This window comes from Rousettus aegyptiacus, unplaced genomic scaffold (genome assembly GCF_014176215.1).
Source record: "Rousettus aegyptiacus isolate mRouAeg1 unplaced genomic scaffold, mRouAeg1.p scaffold_m13_p_2, whole genome shotgun sequence".
NCBI classification, from domain to species: Eukaryota; Metazoa; Chordata; class Mammalia; order Chiroptera; family Pteropodidae; genus Rousettus; species Rousettus aegyptiacus.
This window is the reverse complement of record NW_023416295.1, coordinates 144,476,244-144,500,111: the sequence shown is the minus strand read 5'-3', so window position 1 is coordinate 144,500,111 and position 23,868 is coordinate 144,476,244. Positions and strand designations below refer to the sequence as shown.

The following is a 23,868-nucleotide window of genomic DNA, read 5'->3' as shown; positions in this document are numbered from 1 at the left end:
CAAAATTCTGTAGTTCTAAACAGGGGTTAAATGACTGACAAAGTTCTGGCCCTAAGGTTTACCCACTGATGGATGAAGAAGTTTGCCTTCTAATTGGAATCCAGAAATAAGATCCTTCTGACCTTTTTCCAACAGACAGCAAGAAGAAAGTTAAATGTATTCTTGTCATATATCTAAAATATGACAGTAGATAGAGACTTTGAGAGAAGTATAAGAACTGTGCTTTGTGAAACATCGTGAGAGTATCTTCTATGAATGAGAGACAAAAGAAACCAGTCTATGTTTAATGGGATTTATTGAGCACTCCACCGCCCCAATGTTTTTTTTTCTGCAACTTGCTTAACCTTCCCTTATTTTCATAAAATTAGAGTCATAGCAGTTTATATCACCCACATGTAAATGTTCTCTATGGGATAAATAAATTTTTAAAGAAAATCGATGTCAAGTCGAAGCCATCCTAGAGAGAAAATGTAAACAGATTATTTGGGATGTAGAAGGATTCCATAAGACTATTTTAGAACTATTTGATGGGGACAAGTACATTGGCCTGTGAGCATGATTTTTATAGAGTAAAAATAATAAATGTTCTTTATTAGAATGAAAATTATGGACATTTTGGTAATTGTTTCAGAACAGTGAAACTGAGCGGCAGTGCAGTTTAATCAGTTTGTCATCTCTGGACACAATGATGGACCAAGAAATGCTGCTGTTACTGAGAGAACTTGAAAAAAAGGGAGTGGAATTCACAGCTATGCTTCAGAAGCTGGTATCGTATAACATACACCTATTGTGTTTCACTGGCTAGAAACGTCCTCAGATACCACCAGTTTGCTGAGCATAAGAGTATCTGTGTGTTAAGACTCAAATTAATCTTTGAAAAGAGAAGATGTTTCTCAAACTTCCTTTTTCTAGTTCTGTGTCAATTAGGACTAACAGATTGACCATTAGATATGGATTGCTTGAGCTTTGTTTTCCTACAGGTTAACCTTTAGTTTCAAAATGGCTAAAAATGTGGTATCTTTAGAAAAGTTTCCTTCTAACTTTTACGGCTAGCATCTGTTTCTCCATTTTTATTTTTGACTAGAAACTCTAGATGGTCAGAGAAAGCAGAAAAACATCTTTGTGTTTCTTTCTCAGTGCCTAGCATCTGTAGTAGGTAGTATTTAGTTCAATGAATGAAAAAAGCCACAAAAATGCTTGTTTCTATTTCAGAAAATAATGAAAATGTGTAGGTTTTGTTCTGGAAAATGATTCTACCTATATATATTCAGCATGTATGGAGCACCTGACAAGGGTTAGCATCTACACGTGGCAATGTCCTGGGATAAAGGGAAGTCACTGTGTAACATTAGATGAGAAGGAACTCTCTCTCTGATGTCTTCCTGAATTATCTATATAGTAGAATTTTGCTCTGAATTACTTACATAATAGCATATGTCTTTCGCCTGAATTCCTAGAAGATGTGGAACTTTTTTTCAGCATGAAGAAGTTCCTGAAATTGAAACCCTGATTAATAGCTCTCTACAGTGGGTAACTAATCCAGAAATTACTGTGAAAGAAAAGTGGGAGAACAAGTTTACCGTAAGTGTTCTGTATCTTGTGTATTTCCTGATTTTCCATCTCTTTTTTAAACCCAGATAACATTTCTTATGTACAGTACCATTTCTGAGGCATTATTCTAGTCTTCTGTCTAAGTCTAGGGATGTTCATGAGTGTGGTATGTGGGTGAAAGTGAGTGGTAAGTGTGTGAGTGTGAGGGTGAGGACATGTGATATGTGTTAGACAAAATCCATAAGATTTAATGGAAAAGATTTTATTTAAATCCTTGTGAGATCTGACTAGTCTAAACTTGAATTTTTCCTTGGTTTATTAAAATTCTCTAACATTGGTAGAATAATTATTGTGCAAAAGAATCTTATTCCTGAGACTGATAGTTTCATTATCCCGGAAATTAGCAGAATGTTGGGAAAGTAGGACCTTTTTAGGTGACTATTCCCAGTTACATTAGGAAGTATATAAAAAGAAAGCTGTTTAATTTATCCATCACATTATCTCTCCTCTTTGACTGTCAGATGATTTCCTAAAGTTTCTCAGTCTCCTAAGTTAAGCTGCTAAAGCAATAAGTAAATTCTGAAAACTCTGGAATATTAATTTCAACCCCTTTGCCAAACTAATCCTTTTTAAAGTTGCTTTTGAATATGTTACTCAACAACTGATTTTATTTCATTTATGCCATCCTACTCTAAAGTAATTGTGATGATTGACGAAATAGTGAGGGGCCCACTATTTAAGAAAAAGAAAACTCAGTTTTAGGCATATGGTAAGTACCCAACATGTAATTGTTAAATTGAGATAATCAACCCAAAGGATAACCAGTCTCTGGGCAATTGCAAATTTGTATCTATTTAGTTAGAATTTTAGGGTCCAATAACAGTGAATACTATTGAGAGGGAATGGTCACAGCATTTTATATCACCCTTGTCATGTGTTTATATTTAATACTGGAATACTGAAGTTTGTTTTTGATTTTTCTTGGAGGAATTCAAATATATCGTGGAAGAGAAACTAAATCTTTGCATGCTAATGCTGAGCAGCTTGGGAAACCACAAAGAATCTCTTGATAAATCAATAGAGATTTTGAAGAGATTCAGGCAGGAATATTTTTACTTCAGAAAAGAATACCTTTCCAGGTAATGTATAAGAAAACCATGCTTTATAAACAGGACACATTTTAGATTGTGCCATATCTTTCAGTTTACTTTTTTCAAGTTGTATACATTAATTTCAGATAACACTTTTTCAGGGAAGACATTTTGTCTGACAATTATGAACTGCGAAGTAGTGCGAAATTGACTAATACATTTAAAATTGCAAATGGTGAACTTTAAAATCTGCGGAAACCGGTATAATGCATTATTTTTTTTCTAGAGAAGGAATTCGGAATTATAGAATATAGTATTCTTTTAACCAGAGGGGACTTAGAGATCATTTAGTAAAACCTCATAATGTTATGCAGGACAGAAGCATAAGGATGGATGTAAAATGAATTGACCGAGACCTGAGAGTTGTTAATGGAAATTCCACAAATAGATCTGTTAATGGAAGAGCTTGATACAAGGTCTGTTGACTCCTGTCTTATCGACTTCATGGTCTGTCTCTGTATACAATGCATCACACTGGGTACTAGTTCATTAAATTTCAAGTAAAAAAAGAAAGAAAGTCATAGGGGATAGACGACTCTAAATGTAAAATAATTTACCATCTTACCCTTCCTCTCGCCTTCACTATGATTATAGGGAAATTCTTGAAGTTTGTACACTTTGTAAACCACATACTATACAAGGACAGTGATTATGTCTTTTGTTGACATGTATTTATATAGCTGTAGTACTGTACTAAGCATTCCCTTAAGAAATGCCTTATGAATGAATGAATGAACATGGCTGTACATTGAATTTTAATAAAGTGAAAAAAATGTAATTAGAGACCAAGATTGCTTAAAGAAAATAGCCAGAAAAAAAAAAAGCTATTTTATTCCCCCCAAATAAGGAAACTAGATAACAAAGAGAGGTTAATACCAGAAGGAACTCTCAAGAAAATGATCTTCTGCTTCCCCTAAGAAGCAGAGAGCCCAGACTTCCCCTTAGTGGTAAAGGCGTGGGTTCAGTGGATATGCAGCTTCCTTACACAAATACCATCTCCACAAAAGGGAGTATTAAAATTCTTCTGTATAGCAACAAAGAACTATTTGGAGAGAGACCCGCACTAGAGTCATCTCTAAATAAGTGAACCTTCTGTATTATCCTACTAGACACACAAGAAGCTCAGTTAAATAACAGTAGGTACAATTTGTTGAGAACTTATTAGATGTAATGCTAAGAATTTGGCATACATTTAATTCCAGAGAGGTTCAATAACTTCCCAAGGTCACCCAGCTGGGTTTAAGTGACAGCTGGGATCAGACCTAACTTCAAAACTTAAGTTCTTGCAACTATTAATCTCTCACTCTCTACTTATTAACATCTGACATAATATTCATTAAAAATATTCCAGAAACTTAGCAAAATACTACTAATTAACTTAAGGATGATTTAGCTCCTGCCTTCTAGACAGACAAAGCCATATAAAGGCTGCACACCAAATGATTTGGCTGTGAGTTTTAACTCTGCATAAAAAAAATGAGTGGAGTATTTTGTGAAAGGATGACAGAATTCTGTGTTTACATAAGGTAGGAAATATTTATTAAAGGTAACTTTCAGGGGCGGTTTGCGTAGGAGAAGAAGGCTTCTATTCTGGTACAAGATAGATAGGCTCCAGTGCTGAAGAATGGAAAGGACTGAGTGAGTCAGGGAGAGGCAGTGAAAGAAAAACTGCTCTCAGAGGGCTCTGTGCGAAAAGCACTTCATTTGTACAACACCCAAGTGCCAGCTTTTTGCCAGGCTTTTTTTCCCCCAGGTGCTAGAGAATTACAAGAAATAATACAAAAATACCTGCTTCCATGAAACTAACATCTATTGAAGGACACAGATAATGCACAAATAAACATATAATTGTATGCTATAATGCCAAGTAGGTGATAGGAAGAAAATCAAAGCAGGATAAGAAGACTGAGAATGACGAGGGGACAGGAGGACCTAATTTTAGAAAGAACGGCCAGGAAGTCCTGTTTAAGGAGTGGTAAATTGAAGGAGTGGTTGAATGAAGTGAGAGAGTGAGCTATGTGATGACCTGGCAAGTGCTCTAGGCAGAGGAAATAGCTAGTGCATAGGCTCTGCGATTGTAATGAGACTGGTATATTTGAGCATTAGCAAGAGGCCAGCGTGGCTGGGGTGAGGCAAGTGCTGAGCAGTGGTAGGAGATGAGGCCAGAGAGATAGGTAGGGGTCAGGTCCACAGCCTTGCAGTTCATGTTTAGGAACTGAGATTTTTATTCTGAGTGCATGAGAAAATATCATAGGGTTATAAGCAGAGAAGTAACATAGCTTGCATTTTGAAACATTATTCTGGATGCTGGGCAGAAAATTGTCTATAGAGAGCAAGATTTAAAGCAGTGAGAGTAATGAGAAGAGTTTCCTTAACAATAAATCACCAATGAGAGATCCTAAAATCAATTCGCTGGATTATGACCCATTTAAAAAAATATATAAAATATTAGAGTGTGTTGCATATAGTAAAAGTAAGTGATGTTTCATAAAATTTTTGTTTCAGCGGTGTGTATGTGTGTGTACGAGGTTGAAAAATAAAGCATTTACTGGGTCATGATCAAAAATAACCACTAAGTTAAGGGCTATTGCAATGGTCCCGGTGAGGGGTACAACATGAATCAGGGCAATGGTTGTAAAGATGGTAAGAAATGGTAGCATTCAAGCTATATTTTGAGGTTGGATAATTAGTTGTGGGAATGCAAAAAAGAGAAGAATGGTCCTTGACTTAGAGGTTTTTGGTCTGAAAACTAGATAAATAGAGTGCTATTTAGATGGCAAAGTTAGGGGGACACTCAGACTTGGAAGCAGTAGAAATTTAGATTTAGCATTAGGACATGTTAGGAGAGTTGTTAAATTTAAAAACACACACCCAGAGCTAATACTTACCTCTTAACATGATAACAAAAAAATCTCTATGATAGAAAAATCTTCAGTTGTTCCACGTCTGCTAAATATCTTTAATAGATGGGCCTATTTAATTTTTAAATAGCTATTTCTAAGATTTATGATTCATAAAGTACATAAAACTTATTTTCTTATACATGCAGATGCATGTGATCAAAAGTTCAATATTGTTAAGTATGGATTTCTATTGGTCCTTATAGTCCTTTTGCTTTCCTTTGGGACAGTGGTTCCCAACCTTTTTGGCACCAGGCACTGGTGCTCCTATGAGAATCTAATGCCTGACGATTTTAGGTGGAGTTGAGGCCACTGTGAGGTTAGCGCTGGGGAGTGGCTGCAAATCCAGATGAAGCTTCTCTGGCTTGCCCACTGCTCACCTCCTACTGTACAGCCCTGCTGGGAACCCCTGCTTTGGAAGATAAGAGATACTCTTGAGAGCTTAGGCTATTCCTCAAGGAACTAGAAAAAGAAGAACAGACTAAGTTTAAAGTTAGCACAAAAAAAGAAAATAAATATTAGAGCAGAGAGAATAAAAAGCAATTTTAAAAAATCAATAAAACTAAGACCTGTTTTTTTTTTTTTTTGGAAAGATAAAATTGACAAACCTTTACCTAGACCAAGAAAAAGAGAAGACTCATAAATAAAATTGGAAATGGAAGAAGAGACATTACAACTGATGCCGTGGTGGCAGGGGGTTGGGGGAAGGGTCATAAAAAGACTACTATGAATAGTCATACATTTATAAATTGACAAAATTAATAAATCCCTAGAAACACACAACCTACCAAGACTGAATCAGGAAGAAACAAAATCTGAACAGACCAATAACTAGTGAGGAGATTGAAGCCGTAATCAAAACCCTCCCAACAAAGAAAACCCAGGACCAGATGGCTTTACCGGTGAATTCTACGAAACATTTAAAGACGATTAATGCAAATCCTTTTGAAGCTCTTTCAAAAAAATTGAAGAAGAGGAATGATTTCCCAATTGATTTTATGAGGCCAGCATTGTCTTAATACCAAAACCAAAGACACTACAAAAAACTAAACCAAACCAAAACAAAAACATAGAAGTCAATATCCCTAATGAATGTAGATGCAGAAATCCTCAACAAAATACTAGCAAACCAATTTCAACAGCGCATTAAAAAGGTTATACAGCATGACCAAGTGAGATTTATCCCTTGAATGCAAGAATGGTTCAACATAAATCAATGTGATACCCCACATTAACAGAATTAAGGATAAATATAAGATCGTTTAAACTGATACAGGCATTTAACAATATTCAACATCTTTTCATGATAAAAATATTCAAAAAACTAGAAATAGAAGGAAACTACCTCAACCTAATATAAGCTGTGTATGAAAAGCCTACGGCTATCACCATACTGAATGGTAAAAGACTGAAAGCTTTTCCTCTAAGATTAGGAATAAGGCAGGTAAGCTCACTCTTACCACTTCTGTGCAACATGGTACTGAAAGTTCTAGCTGGAGCAAACAGGCAAGAGAAAGAAATATAAGGCATCCACATTGGAAAGGAAGAAGTAAGGTTATATCTGTTTGCAGGTGACATGATTTTATTTGTAGAAAACATGACTCTACAAAAAGTTGTTAAAACTAAATTCAGCAAAATTGCAGCATGTAAATCAACATACAAATTCAGTAGCATCTCTATACACTAACAATGAACTATCAAAAAAGGAAACTGAGAAAATAATCCTACTCAAAAGAATATCTAAAAGAATAAAATACTTAGGAATAAACTAAGGAGGTGAAGACTTGTATACAGAAAACAACCAACTATTGTTGAAAGAAATTAAAGACACAAATGGAAAGATATCTTCATGGATTGGAAGACTTAATATTGTTAAAATGTCTATACTATTCAAAGTAACCTACAGATTCAGTGCAATTCCTATCAAAATCCTAATGGCATTTTTTTTACAGTAATAGAAAAAACATCCTAATGTTCATATGGAACCACAAAGGACCACAAATAGCCAAAACAATCTTGAGAAAAAACAAAGCTAAATGTATTACACTTCTTGATTTCAAAATATATCATAGGCTATAGTAATCAAAACAATATGGTACTGGCCTAAAGACGTACATATAAACCAACAGAACAGAATAGAGCACTCAGAAATAAACCCACACATATATGGTCAACTGACCTATAACTAGTGTGCCAAGGATACACAATGGGAAACAATGACCTCTTCTACAAATGGTGCTGAGAAAACTGGATGTCCACATGCAAAAGAATAAAGTTGAACCCTTATATAACACATACACAAATCAACTCAAAATGGAATAAAGACTTAAACATAAGGCCTAAAACTGTAAAACTCCTGGAAGAAAACTTGGGGAGGAATCTCGGCATTGGTATTGGCAACGATTTCTTGAATATGACATCAAAAGCACAGGCGACAAAAGAAAAAATAGACAAGTGGGTCTAAATCAGACTGAAAAGCTTCTGTACAGTGAAAAGGTAACCTTTGGAATGTGAGAAAATATTTGCAAACCATGTTTCCGATAAGGGGTCTATATTGAAAATATAGAAACTTCTATAACTCAATAACAAAAAGGACAACACAGTTTTAAAATTGGTGGAGAAACTGAATAAACACTTCTCTAAAGACGATATGCATACACATGGCCAACAGACACAGTAAAGGTGCTCAGCATCACTAATCATCAGGGAAATGCAAATGAAAACCACAAGGAGTCACTCACAATGATGAATGAGTCACACCTGGAAGGGTATTATTTAAAAAAAACACCAAAAGATACCAAGTGTTGGCAAGGATGTAGAGAAATTGAAACCCTTGTGTACTGTTGGTGGGAATGTAAAATGGTGCAACTGTTATGGAAAACAGCATGGAGGTTTCTAAAGAAAATTAAAAATAGAACTACCATATGATCTGGCAATCCCACTTCTGGGTAGAAATCCAAAAGAATTCAAAGCAAAATCTCAAATTCAAAAAAAAAGGTATTTGCACACCCATGTTCATTGCACATTATTCAGAATAGCCCAGATGTGGGAAATCCTCAGTGTTCCTCTGTGGTTGAATGAATAAGGAAAACATGGTGTATGCATACAGTGAAATATTATGCAGCCTGAAAAGAGGGAGCAATCTTGGTGCGTGCCACAATGAAGACGAATCTTGAGGATATGTATTATGCTAAGTGAAATAAACCAGTTACAAAAGGATAAATATAGATAATTCCACTTAAATGAGGAGTTTAAAGTTATCAAACTCATAGAAGCAGAGAGTAGAATGGTGGTTTCCAGGGCCCGAAGGAGGAAGACATGGGGAGTTGCAATTCAACGTGTATAGTTTTAGTTACATAGGATCAATAAGCTATAGAGAGCTGTACACTGTGCCTATAGTTAATGGTATTGTACACTTAGAAATGTGTATGAGGGTAGATCTCATGTTAAGTGTTCTTATCACAGTTAAAAAAAAAATTGAAGCTATTGAACATTGCTCAGTAGAATGTATTTAGGTAGTTTTTATTTTCATTTAGAGTTTTTGTTTTGTGTGCTGGTTTACCATAGTGATAAAACATTCTATGAGATCATCCTTGTCTCTCATGTGGTCCTTTTTGTAATCAGGACAGATTCATGCTGATGTTCAGTGGGATTCTAGGTATTAACATTTGAGAGGCACACAGGAGGCCTCAACTTGACGATGTCTTCCAAAGTTGTTCTTTCCTTTGAGCTAAGGTTCTTTTTCAGGTCAAATTGTTTCCAGATAGTCATCGATACATTGTTATATAGTGTAGTTTAAATAATCTCATTAGCTAACAGATAGTAGGTGCATTTTTATAAATTTTGGGATTAAGGTCAGATCCAAGAGGGAGGTAACATAACAGCACTAAGAGATTTGGGGTGAGGAAGAAAGGGAGGGGAAAGTCTTCAGAAAATTGCCAACCGCAATGGAAATACTAACAGGCAGATTTCATCTGTGTTTGGGAGCAGCCCTTCCTGTGCTCATGGCACACATTTATCCCATAATTGACAACTCTTGAGAAGAAAGGCTAAGGTTATGAAATAAAGCTCATATCTTTTTTTTCCCTTTCACCTTTTCTTTTTCTGAAAAAGCTAGATGTAATATGTAAACATCGCACCTGGCACAGTGACCTCATTATAGCGCCATCCTCTAAGCAACTGCCAACTGATGCAAAGTACTATGAATGTAGCTTGTGGGGGACTGAATATTTCAGTATAAAATAAGAATTAAATGTTATCTGTAAAGTGAAGGTCTCAAGCTAAGTGATCAATATGATTACTTTAGTTAAAATCCTATGATTGTGAAGTATTTATATGTATGTAAACACTTTCACTTTTTCCTTTGATCTCTGAGGAAGTGTATGAAATTTGAATTTGTCACAACTTCCCAGGGGTGACTCTTAGTTGAAATGTCACTGACAGCTTGTGGTTTGGGCTTTTTTTTTAAAACTCCAGACAGAAACAACTAGAAGCCATTAAACAACTGCAAGAAGATGCTGTCAACCAGGAAGTCATCCTCAGGGAGAAGGTCCAAGAAGCCAGGCTGGAGGATGCAGAGGAGCAGGTAAGGCGGGCTTTGACTGCATTATTTTCAGAGGAAGTCTCCTCAGCTGTTCTTAAAACCATGAAGTAAAAATGGAGAAGGAATGAAAAAAACCCAAAGAGGAACTGCAAAGTTCAGTCCCTCAAGACTAGCAAGTGGAGGAAGTAAAGGGGGGGTTGTAAAAGAGGCGGTGTCAACAGCCTACTGATGAGAGACAACTTTGCAGAAAGAGGCAACTTGACATATCAGGACTTTAACGGCTGTAGAAATAGCTCAGGCATACAAGCCCATGCAAACACAGAATTGCAGAAGTTCAGTAGAGGCTTATCACTTCCCTGAGAAGAAAAGCACATTTTCAGTTTCCTGTGCATAAAAGTAAACGCTCAATTGCTTTCTTTCTCAGCCATACTGCTAAAATCCAGTATTAACTGTACATCTTTAGGTTCAGGATCGAGATGGCACAGCCCACTCTGCCAGTGAAAAAGCTAAGTCTTTGCTGCATAAATTAGAGGAAGCAATTTCAGAACAACTGAGTCTCCAGACTATAAATACCGAGTTAGTGAACTCTTGCCAGACACTGGAACAGAAGACAAGAAAACTGAAAAGTGAGTAGCAAATATTTGTTATTTCCCAATTTAGTTCACTTCGAGGTGGAGCAGAAGGACTCTAGCCATTTTTATAGATTACAGCTGCTTTCAGAAGGCAGCACTGTGGGCTTTCAGAGAGCTTTGCCTAGTGAGTAGGTAGATCGATTTAACCATTAACTTTCCTTTTTGTTGTTTATTACAAGCTGGATTTGTAAGTGATATTCTTTAAAAATTAAATAAAATGTCTCAATATCTATAAAAAATAAACAAGGGAAAAAATCTTGTTCCCGTGGGATATTTGAACCTGCAATTTGTTTACCTATTCTACCCTGATTTGATTAGCTGGTTTGTACCCATCGTATGATAGAAAAGGCTCTGCTTCTCTGTTTTAAGTAGGAATTTTAGGGTTGGGCAAAATACGTATGAGTTTAATGTGTATGAAAATATTAAATATGTGTGAAAATTCTTCCTAAATATTTAAATGATCTTTACCCATATATTTTGCTTTAAATATTTTTTATTTTTCTCTATTACTTAAAAGTGGATAAGTGTTTACTAAGGATTTAGGTAAGAAGACAATCGTCAAATTACAGGTGTCAATTTTTCATAAGCTTGTTTTATTCTAGAAACATAATTTGGTTAAAAAAAAAAGCTTATTTATATGACCACTTATCAGACAACTGCTTTTGTTTAGCCAGCTTCTTGTTCCAGCAATATAAATGACTTTTTTTTTTTTTTATGGAAAGCTTTTGATTTGGGTGATAAACACTAAATAGAAGCTTCAAGTAAGCTAGAGGTGGAACTTTTCAGACATGTGTTTGTTTTGGATTTATTGTACCCTTTCTACTATTTATCTGAGAAAGCTGTTTAAGAGTCTAAAGGAACTGGCTAGTTCTAAAATAGTGGTTATTCAACATTTTATTATTTTTAAACCTTGTAGGACTTACTAGCTTTTAATAACTCTTAAGTATCAGTTTATTTTCCTTCACTCTGTTACACAATGTAAAGCATGCTTTAAATTACATAATCTGTGTTATTTTATTTTGTTATTTTTCAGAGGGCTGTAGAGAAGTTTCTCTTGTGATTAGAAGTGTTTACATTGAGACATAAATAATACCAAATTTGATTTATGGTGTGTTTGCTTAAAACATTGTGCTTAGAGGACTGGTCTTCCAGTCAGTTATATTAATCTTTTGATTGAATCAATATTATACACCCCATAGTTGTATAAAACTAAGAATTTATCTCTTCTCCCAATCCCCCATGATTTCATTGTAGTACCTTCTTGAGTCAAGATTTGTAACTTATCCCAAAATGTACATTCTTGATATTATAAACTTGCTATTATTGTCCCGGTTTATCCTCAGGATAATTTATCCAAATATTATTAACATTATGAAGATATTCAACTCAGCTGCTTGGCTCACAAACTGCCTGGCTTTATGAACTCCTGTACTTATTTTTTGCTGCCCAAAGGAGGCATGCAGATCAAGATTTTGTTCTTAAGACCATTTGCTTATGAAGATTTCTCTAATAATTGCCTTAAAAGTCAACTTTTGCAAGAAGAGGGAAATTTAGTAGCACATATTTTTTGATATATACAGCAGATTTTTCAGTTAGACTGTGAACAAATGTCACCGACGTAGGACAGTTATCACACAAACATCCTTGCACATTACACCATGACCACTGCCACCACATGCTGTTTGAATTCTGAGTCAGACATTTGAATTCTGAGTCAGAAAATAAAAATATTTAAATTAACTTAGTTCTATTGAAGGCAGTTTCTTTCTACTACATTTTAGAAGCTTTACCAGCAAACTGTGTGGGAATGCAGTTGTTTGTTCAAACGCTCAGGTCAATGACAGTGTTCACAAACTGGAACTGGGAAGTTGTGCATGACTCTTGATTAGAGATTCTGAACTGAACATGGAATAAATAGTATTGTTCAAGTTTTCAGTTTCCCCCAGGATTGGACTGATTTGTGAGGTAATTAGCATACATGTTTGCCTCTGTGAAATGTGCTATTAAAACTGCTAAATTTCTTGAATAGTTACTTACATAACTTCTTTCTTGTGCTTCTTACCTTCATACGTATCTAAATATCATGTTAACTAAGGCAATACTAGATGTATAAATGGATATTTGCTTTAAAAAGAAAATAAAGCTTCTTAGAGCTTGGGTATGCTTCAACATATTAACAGATTAGGGTGAATTTAATGTATATGAAACATAGACCAAACTTTACTACTTTTTTTTTTTTTTTTTGCCCCTGTCTGACATGAAATTATCACTGAATCACTCATCTGATAGACAATTATGGAATTACCTTTAGAAATCATAAATGTTTCTTTGGGGAGAGAGCCTGAAAAGCTTCTGTGTATCATAATTCCTTATTTGAACATAGTGTCTGTATATGAACTTTATAATTCAGGGAAGGGTTTCAAATAGCATGGAGGGCATGAGGTATGAAACAGATAACAGCCTTGCAGCTTTGAGGGTGGATGTAAGGTGAGGGCCACATGTCTTGAGCAGTCAATACACAAGAGGGAAATTAGACAACAAAGGGGGATTCAGGTGATTAAGGTACTTTTAAGATAAGTATTGGGGTAAGGATTAAGGAGAAAACCAAAGTCAGATATAGCTTGCTTGACAGCTCTAATGGGATGGAGGGCTAAGTTTGCCAAATGAAAAATGCAGGTATGGGTGAAATAAACTAGGAGGCAGTATAGCATAATGATTAAGAGCATGGGCTTTGAAGTTAAACAAACCTATTTTCTTATTCTAAGTCTACAAGAGAGAAACTGGATGCAGTTAGGCAAAGTCACTTTACCTCTCTGAGCCTCCATATCCTCTTCCAGAAAATGCGGTTGTTAATTTATAAATAACAACAAATGCAAAACAGTAGTTAGTGCTTGGTCATACCTGGTACAGTCTGTTCTGCTAGAGCAGGTTTTATCACATGAATTACCTCATTCATGGTTGATTAATAAATAAGTACATGTTAGCATAACATGGAAGTTATATTGTTTCGTTTATGGTTTTCCTGGGATTAAGATCTCGTTAGAAGGAGTAGAGCTATAACTTCCACAGGAAAAGAAAAAGCTCTCAGCATGGCTGCTGACAGGCAGCAGGAGCCCTTTCAGTTGTATTCTAAGAAAATCACAAACAAGTGTCTACACCTGGGCCTTGCTCCCCAGAGACATGCCACCCCAGAGACATGCCACCCCAGCCTCGGAGGACCCTCGCTGTAGCAGATTGGGCTCCCTCCTGCATTCACTTTGGCAGCCCCACAGGCTCAGAGTTCCACTTCATCTGCATTTTCTTAGCACCCCACCAGCACTGTGCCATTTGAAGTGTCACCAGCATTTTCACACTATTGGTTTCATGCATTTCTAGTACCCCAAGAGGCAGCCTTTAGCCATTTTAACATGCATGTCTCCATGATCCAAGTTATCTTCCCTAGGTGCTGATAATTTAATAATTGTGTTTGCTTAGTGCTCTGATTATGATGGCATATATACATTTTTGGTGGTCTCTACCTAACCTTATTTATCTCATAAACCCTGTTATTTTTGTTCTTGTTATATTTTTAAATTCTTTTATATTGCTGAATAATTAGCATACCATAAAAAGTTCAGATGTTCCATGTACTGCTCAACCAGTTTGACAAATGAACATTGAAACACAGAACTTCTATAACCCCAGAATGTTCCCTTGTGCTCCTTCCCAGGCACTCCCCTCACTCCCTCTACCACCACAAAGAGCAACCACTGATCTGATCTGATCATCAATGGGTTCATTGAGCCTATTCTAGAACTGAATTCTACAGTATGTGCTTTATATGTGTGTCTGTCTTCTTGCCCTCAATATATGTTGCATTTATCAGTGGTATGACCTTTCCATGGTTGAATTATATTTCTTTGCATGAACATTCCACAATTCGATTATCCTTTCTCCTATTGGACATCTAAATCATATACAGTGTGGGGTTGGTCAGGAGAAAGTCACTATAAATATCAATGTATGGGTTTTTGTGTGGACATATGTTTTTATTTAACGTAGGATAAATATCTAGGAGCAGAGTCGTTAGGTCATAGTGTAGTTGTAACTCTAACTTTTAAGAAACTGCCAAGCAGTTTTCCATAGTGTTTGTAGTATTTCACACTCCCATCAGCAATGTGCAAGAGTTCCAGGTGCTCCACAGCTCCAACAGTTGGTGGTGTCAATCAAAAGATTGACATTTCATTACCCTTTTGAGTTTCTCATTGTGATTTTCATTTGTTATGCTGATTGGCTGTATCTTCTCTGTGAAATATGTAAGTCTTTTGCCTATTTTCAAATTAGGATATCCTTTCATTATTGAGTTACAGGATTTCTTAACATATTTTGTGTGCAAGTCCTTTGACAGATATATGTACTGTTAATTATTTTTTCCAGTATGTGGTTTTCAATGAAAACTGACATTTTTAATGTGCGATTTTATAGGTAACACATACATTGTATTATAAAAGTCCATACTCCATAAAAGTCAACCATTATTGATAACTAACATTTTTTATAGCTCTAATATTATGGTTTTGATTTTCAGCAGCCAATTTAATTGTAGGCCTTTGCCTGAAAACCTTAATACACAATTCAGAAAGTTATTTTATCTCAGCTTCCTTCAAAGGCAGTGTATCCAAGACACATGGTCCCATTTTACATCACAAATGGCAATTGCGGGAGAACAATGGCCATTGTTTTACTTGCTTTTATGTAGAAACCTAAATGTCCTAGAGACATGGCAGGTCCAGCTCCAAACATGTAAAGAAGAATGCAAAGGTGAATGCAAATTAGGATCATAAGCCAGCGTGTTTTGCCTTATAAAACACATGGAAATAGTTGCTACACATTACACAAAACCTCTGTTGAAATAATGTTTTGAAATGCACTATTTCTAAAATCTAAGGTTGCCTGATGGGAAAGCAGATGGGCAATTTAGACAGTCTTCTTCTAATTTTTTTATTTCTTCTGAAACACAAGCTTAATTTGGAAATTCAAAGACAGTGTTTTGGAGATATACGACCTTAAGAAACATAATGTTGGCCAGTTTAAAAGCTTTGGTTGCTATTGCTTAGATGTACGTCAGGAGAAGGACAAGGCTTTATTCTAAATACAGTTAACATGGAGAATTTTTTTTAATGGAATCTTTACTAGAGCTGTAAGTATTAAGAATTTTAAAAAATTAAATTACTTATGTATGTTAGAAATATTTTTTTAAATATATAGTTTCCTCTTAGTGAGCCTAGTAACACTATCTCAAGCTGAGTTGACAAGTTATTTTTACAAAAAAAAATTCTTACAAAATAGAATTTTACATGGGTAACTTTCTGTATAATTGAAGCTTTTTAAACATTTTTTTTCCCTGAAAAAAATTTTCAAATTAGATTTTGTACTTCTTTTAACATACATTAGCATTTTCATGGCTCAGAATTTCTTAGGGCTATTGAGATATCAAACTTGGTATTTAAATTAAGAAGCACCAGATTTCTGTGTGTTTTGTTTTGGACACAAGAGGATCTGCTCTTAATTTTCCTGGCTCTTAGTGATTTAAAAAAAAAAAAAAAAAGTGGCAGCTATTAATACGCCTCCATCTAGCAGAGTTTTCTACCCTCATTTAAGTTTTGTTTTTAATCATCCGTGTGGGCTGAGAAAACAATCGAGCTTGTGAGAATTATGTATAAATTCAGAGCCCATTTTCTGAGTAAAAGTGTAAGGATTTCCCACGTGAATAAAGGGCATGGATATCGACATCTATTTTGGTTGTTCAAAAGATTCGATCCTGTTTTCTGGTTCTTGTCTATATTTCAAAGGATATCGGTTGTGAAATATAATGTTATTATGTAACTCAAAAAATTAAATAGGTATTTTTTCCCATTTCCGTTATTCCAGAGATGAGAATTTAGAAATTACTAGGGAGTGAATTTCAATTAAGCAGAAAGACAAATATTTTTAATTTCACAACAGGTATAGTGAATCGAGCACTGTCCTATGACTGATCTCAGCTCCATGAATAACCAGTTATCATTTAAATCCTCTGGAAGTCAGTGCTCTCGTGATCTCAGACCTACTTGCACGATTCTGGGATTCTAGCCTGCCACTTCCAGGGCTCTCATTACTTGTAGCTCAAGCAGAGGCGTATTGGAGAGAGAATTTTCACTTTGGTAGGCGGTTTGACTGAACGACCTCTAAGGTGTATTCCCATTTTAAGACTGAATAAGTCTGTGAGTCACTTCTAGAAGGCAATTCACTTGCATTTATCAAGGTTAATTTTAAATACCCAAGGGTGATGACGGTTTAGCTGCTCTGGCCTGCTTTGTTCTCTTGCATTTCTGTTTTCACAAGTCAGAAACTGTAATGCCATTCTCAGAAGTCACTGTCTTCTCTCTCCTTTCTGCAAGCACCAAATTTAAAGCTCTTAAAAGTTTATGAAATGAATTAAGGTAAGAGGAGGTTATAAATTCTCATATTAAGCTGGTTATAAATTCTCTTTATAGCAACAATCAAGTCACTAAGAAAGAAGTTAGTAAAAGGACGACTCCATGGCTTACTGTTTCAGGTAAAAAATTATATATATATCTGTGATGTGTGTTTGGTGTGGGATGATGTCCAAATTACATAAGGTTTTAAAGCTAATTTATAAGATGTAACTTTAATCATATAATTATGTAACCAACTGAGAAGAAAATGCTCTGATAGGCTTTGTTCTCTTAGGCACTAAAAGCATCTAGCAAAACAAAAGAGAAAAATTCACATTGAGTGGCTCCTAACAACCCCTTTCAAAGAAGAAGCATTTCAGAATTTACTGTATCTATCAGAAAAGGGCCAGTTTTTAGTCTTAGGGACCTCCCTTCCAATACTCTTGAATGTGTACCCTTCCTTGTATGGGCTTAGATTGTTACTGCCTCTTTTTTCTTCTGTTTGAATTAAAACTTTCAACTCTTTCTGTTTGAATACCTCAGGATATCCATGGTAGAGTTTAATGTATTTTTTCCTTATGGTACTTGGTGAATTTCTTCTTTTTGTTCATAAATGAAGAACATAAGGAACTGCAGGGTTGCTGCTGGAGGAAGGAAGAAGGAAGGGTGATATTTGCATATCTTTTTCCAGGGCATAATGTAGGCACATCTGTTTAAGCAGGGGAAAAAAATTATTCACGTGGGAGATTAAGCTAGGCAGAGTTCCTAAAAAGCCCCCTAACAATAAGTTGAACTAGAAAAACCTCCATATCTAAATATGCTTTAATCATTTCAAGAATACCAGCATAATGTAACTATGTTATAATGTAACTATGACAGATATGTAGCTACCACTTGGACTAAAGCCACAATTTTATTGCTATAAAATTTTCACAGGCACCATTTTTTGCTATTCTGGATTATATCTCCAACCAGCTTCTTTGGCCTCTGCCTAAAGATTTTAGTGACAAAAACATTCAGTTTCCTTTCCCTGGTCTTTGGGTTTTATTCATTGAACAAGAAATGGGGAAAACATGAAGAGAGGTTAACGATTATAAACTTGTTCCCTTAAAGTAGAACACAAGATAAAGAACTGGTCAATTTTATCCTCCTTAGGCAGTATTATTTCTTAAGTCTAATATGTTTTGTATCTTTGACTCTTTAATCATTCTGTCTTTGAATATGCTCCATTGTTTTCTCATGATAGAGCCGTTTAGATGAGGAATTACCTCACTATGATCTCTTGTCATGCACAGATAGAATTCAACATCTTCAAGAACAACTGGTAAGTTTAAGCTTCTTAAAACGATTTAAGTGCCAATTATGAATCACCTAATGTGCTAAAATGGAATGCTGAGAACTCTGTACTGTTTTTCTTTGATAGATAATCAGATGAAGCCATGGGTATCTATTTCTATGTTTTTTTTTTTTCCTTTTATCACATACACAATTCTGATAGACCCTAAGACATGGTAATATTTAAAATATTTCAGTTACAGTTTCATGAAAAATTAAATAGCTAAGTTTGCTCCTCACTCATACCTCTTTTTCCTCAAGGCCTTTTATAGGAAATTATTGATTATTAGGAATTACTGATGTATATTATTATTTTAAATTATTATACTGTGACTTTTAATAAGAATTATACTTTATTCATAGGATATACCTCTTGATCAAAAGCCTGATACTTGGCATCATTTATTTTCTTCCTGACCTCTCTTGCAGGATTATTTGAGTGAAATCAGTGATATTCTTTCTACCTTTGGATATGAAGAGAGTAGATTATAAAATATGTTATGTTACCCCCCCACCCCCACCTTTGGATAGCTTATATTGATTTTCTTTTCAGAAGCAGTGTTACCATAAACGATATAATGGTGAAGAAACAAGAATACATCAGACTCTCCTAACTTTGAAACATAGATGCTGGTACACACCTCTGCTGGGTAAGCATGGGCAGCTGCTCCTCTGTACCCTCTCAGACATAGCTGGGAGTAGGGTCCTTTTTGAAAGGGAAAATAATTAATCACAATTATATTTGAACAGGAAGAGTTGCTGAATACTTGGATCTTTATCCCTGAATTCAGTCAATCAACTTATGTTTGAGCACCTATTCTGTGTAAGGCGTCATGTTACATATAAGAGATAATAAGTCCTAAAACAGCTTACAAATTGTAGGGGAAATAAGACCTGGGCTCAGAAGCCTCCATAGAAGAAATGAGAGTTGGACCAGGCCTTGAAACATGAGTTGTATTTGGAAAAGCAAAATACATGGAAAAACTATTCCAACTGGGAGAATGACGTGTATGTAGGGAGTAAGAAGGCAAAAGCCTTAAGTATTTGAAGAAGAGTTAAAGTCATTTTGGAAACAAGAGGATACAGTAGAACATAAATTTGAAGCAGGTTGTGGGTCAAATTGTGGGCCATGACTCAATGCCAGGCTAAGGAAAATGAGCTCTATTTTAGGAGATGCAACCTAGTTGAAAGCAAAAATTAATGGCTGGTTCCAAAATGACAACAGAAATAAAATGATTATCAAAATAAATTTAAGAAGGAATAAAAAGAAAGCAGATTGATTTGTGGATCATTTCAACTAGAGAAGAGAAAACTAATGTAATGACCATTTTCTGTTGGATTGTCCTTTATAGAGATGATTTTTCTGCTCTTAACATATCTATTAACTCATTTAATTCTCACCACATCCCCATGAGATAGATGCTAATATAATTCCCATTTTAAAGAGAAGGAAACAAGGAAACACAGGTATATGAGCTAGTAATTTGCCTAAGGTCATGTATCACTTAATATGTAAGTAAACTAAGCCCCAGAGTGATTTAGTTATTTATCTGAGATCACACAACTGGTATGTGGCAGAGTCAGAATCTGAACTAAAAATTTGCGATTGACTCCAAAGCCTGTATTTTTTTTTCCCTAACGAAATCTGCTGCTTCCTATACTCAAAAATTAAATAAATAAATAAATAAATAAATAATAACAAGATGGTCCCCCCTCCCCACAAATGGTTTGTCACCCGATTTCCTGCACCACTCTCACAGGTTCCAATCACAATGTTTAATGGTTTTTTCTCTAGGAGATGGTAAACTGTTTTTGTAAATACTTTATGTTTTGTAGGCCATATGGTTTCTGCAGCAACTACTCTACTTTGCTGTAGCATACAAGCAGCTATAGACAGTACTGATCAAATGGGTGTGTCTGTGTTCCAATAAAACTTTATTTACAAAACAGGCATGTGGTTGGATTTTGCCCTCTGACTACAGATCACCTACCCCTCCAGTTGCTTAGTAGGCGAGGGTTTTCTGCCCCCGCCCCAGCCCCTTGCCCCCCGCTTCAAAAAAAGGAAATTTTAGCATTTTTACCCCGTATAACTAGGCATCAAAAGGGGGGAGGGTTATATTAAAATGTTAATAGAATTGAATTTACTTATGCTTTTTCAGAAATGGTCCAGTCTCCCAATATGTAAAGAATATATGTGTGTATGTGTGTGTGTGTATATGTGTGTGTGTGTGTATGTGTGTGTATTAAATCGGAAATAAATTTCTATTTTTATTCTTTTCTGTTCTACTGCAGATGCCTTGCATCTGGATAGTCTTATACCAGTTCCAAGACTGGCATTGACACCTTTCTCATGTGTGGCCAACCGAATCCATGCTTCATGTGAAAGACTCAAACATGGAGAAATAGAGGATGGTGCTTTGGATGTGACTAGAAGACACAAGTAAGTTAAAGAACAGGATAAACTTACCATCATTTTTATGGATAGCCTGTTCCTACTGCCTCAGCTTTCAACAAGTTAGATTTTCATATCCTGAGATTCTAACATCTTTATTGTAGAACTTTTATTGTGTAAATTCTCAAACTTTCTGAGCATTGAGCATTTTAAAACAAATATCAATATAGTTTTCTTGAAGTATAGTTTTCTCGCTCTTTTGAATTTTATTATATCCATTCTCAAATGTAAGAGACAAATTAGGCTACATAAAATGTTTCCCACTTTTTAGGAATATGCTATATGCTGCTTAGTTAACTTGTTCAGGTAGATTTTGATCATATTTCTCTTCCTCCAGACTCAAAGTTATCAAGGTGTTGGGATCTCATCCCTGTCCCCACCTCCACCCCCTGAAGCTCATCTGCTCTCATTTGCCTTTCTTAGTACACAGACTCATCTTCCCTAGGAAAAGTTTAGAAATATCAGTGGCGTTTATGAGCACTTTCCAACCCAAAGAAATTTCTGTTCTGTATTGAAGGCGAGGAAGCAAGACTTTGAATTGCAAATTATTCATTTTCATTTTTAGCTAGATTCTCTGTGGTTTGTAACCTCTCTCTGATGGAGTTTGGAGCTCTCTCTTATTATGTCCTACTTAATCCATGAATCCATAGAACTTAACCAGAAATTTGGTAAAACTTGAGAGGGAGACTATGTTACAGTTTGGTATCTGCTGAAATTTGCAGAGTTTCTATCTGTGATAAGGAACTTTACTTTCTCTTGCCAGGTTCCCAGGCCCTACAGCTGGTCCCCACCCAGGAACAGCTCCTTCAGGTTGCATCAGGATGAATGATGACCAAAGTATGGAAGTAAGTATGGAAGTGACTATATTTCAACTCCTTTTTAGTATTACTGTATAGTAGTCCTCTTCTATGGGTATTTCCTTTTCTTTTCCCTCCCTCCCTCCCTCTCTTCCTTCCTTCCTTCATTTGTTAAATACTGGTGGTTGGGGGTCCACACATTCAAAGAACTGACTTAGGTCATATGGATATTTTTATCTGTGCAGCAGCTGGTACCCCTAACTGGCATATTGTTCAAAGATTAACTGTATTATGGACACTCTTATAGCAAGTACGAGTCTTAAACCACAAAAATCAAATGTGTAAGAAATGATGTCAATTTTTGATGATAGGAAATTAAAATTCAGTCATTTGGGGTCATTCTGCCCCTTCCGTAGTATAAACTCAAGGATATATAACCAACTGGAGATTTCGATAAAGTGTGCTGAAGTTTTTATTTGAGAGGCAGGCTAGTTTGAGACTTAAATTCACTAATGGTTGTAAAAACTCTCAGGTCCTCACTAGGACTCTCTAAGAGTTGAATTTAAAGCTAGATAGTCTTTGAGGTGCTGGTACTTTGTTAAAAAATGTCATAAAGTAAGGCAGTGCGCAGAGAGAATATTTATTGCTGTCGTGAGGTGCTAATGGTACCTTTCCACCCAAGAAAAGAAGAACACTAAATAACGTGAAGTCACTTAGGCAGGCTCCCCAGGTCATGGATATGTGTCTGGAGCTCCTTCTTGGACTATAGCCTGAGCTCCACTAGGTTCTCAGTCATGTGGTGCAGACAGTTCTGTTTCGGGGTCTGGCAATCTATCAATCTTCCTTTTTGTTAACAGCTTTATTGAGATATAATTAACATACCAAACAATTTATCAATTTAAGTTGTTCAATTAAGTACTTTTAAATATATCCAAGTTGTTCAGCCAGCACAACAATTTTAGAACGTTTTATCACCCCCAGAGGAAGAAACTTCATACCCATTAGCTGTTTATTCCCATCCACTCAACCAATCCCAATCTCTAGGCAACCACTAATCTACTTTCTGTAGCTATCGATTTGCCTATTCTGAATATTTCATATAAATGGAATAATATAATATGTGATCCCTTGTGCTTGGCTTCTTTCACTTAGTATAATGGTTTCAAGGTTAATCCATGTTATAGGTACTTCATTCCTTTTTATGACTAAATACTATTTTAGTATGTGGATATACCACTTTTTGTTTATCCATCCAACAGGTGATGGTTACTTGAGTTGTTTCTAGTTTGGGGCTATTATGACTAATGATACTATGAACATTAGTGTATAAGTTTTTGTGTAAAAATATATTTCAGTTCTTTGGGATATATATCCAGGAGTGAAGTTGCTGTATTATATGGTATCTCTATGTTTAACATTTTGAGAAACTGCAAAACAGATTTCCAAAGTGGCTGCACTTCCATTCCCACAAGTAGTCCCACAATGTATGAGGATTCTGATTTCTCCATCCTTGTCAACACTTGTCTGTCTTTTTGATTATATCCACCTTGGTGGGTGTGAAGTGGTATCTCATAGTAGTTTTTTAATAGACTGTAAATTTTTGAATTTCTGTAATAACAGTGATATTGAGCATCTTTTTTTATGTATTTGTTGGCCGTCTGTATATCTTCTTTAGAAATATGTCTTCCCAGCCTTTTGTTCTTTTTTAAAAACGGGATTATTTTTCTTTTTACCACTGAGCACATGAGGTATTCTCATTTTTCCTTATATGTATGCATCTAACGTTATTCTGTTTCTTAGTACTGATCCTATTGAGTAACTAAGAAAAGGAAAGAAAAGAAAAAGGAAATTGATCTATTTTGCTATTTGCAGTTCTTGTAAAGTTTTAATAAAGGAAGTTGAACTTGGAAGCTTACAGGATGTTTGGTTATTAGCAATTTCCCTTTTATGTGGCACTGATTTCACCAAGAAGGGAAAAGAACAAAACATCAGTTGTGTACTAGGTACTTTGTAGGAAAGCATTTTCACATGCCATGTTATTCCTTTACAACTTCAATGGCAAGTATTCTC

The 23,868-nt window shown here is 35.5% G+C and overlaps 1 protein-coding gene across 7 annotated transcripts in view; it reads left to right on the top strand.

The window, feature by feature from the left end:
• IRAG2 (inositol 1,4,5-triphosphate receptor associated 2) overlaps positions 1–23,868 on the top strand; it is a 77,438-nt gene that overhangs the window by 23,787 nt on the left and 29,783 nt on the right. For 5 of the 7 annotated variants that reach the window (XM_016119217.2, XM_036236846.1, XM_036236843.1 and 2 more), the window contains 10 exons: positions 632–766; positions 1,480–1,581; positions 2,539–2,690; positions 10,079–10,187; positions 10,609–10,771; positions 17,293–17,354; positions 18,461–18,538; positions 19,103–19,199; positions 20,842–20,989; positions 21,765–21,846. In XM_016119217.2, the coding sequence (XP_015974703.2) occupies positions 632–766; positions 1,480–1,581; positions 2,539–2,690; positions 10,079–10,187; positions 10,609–10,771; positions 17,293–17,354; positions 18,461–18,538; positions 19,103–19,199; positions 20,842–20,989; positions 21,765–21,846 (1,128 nt within the window). Of the gene's footprint in view, positions 1–631; positions 767–1,479; positions 1,582–2,538; positions 2,691–10,078; positions 10,772–17,292; positions 17,355–18,460; positions 18,539–19,102; positions 19,200–20,841; positions 20,990–21,764; positions 21,847–23,868 lie in introns of those variants that run through there. The other 2 variants (XM_016119218.2, XM_036236849.1) reach the window with 2 other exon arrangements.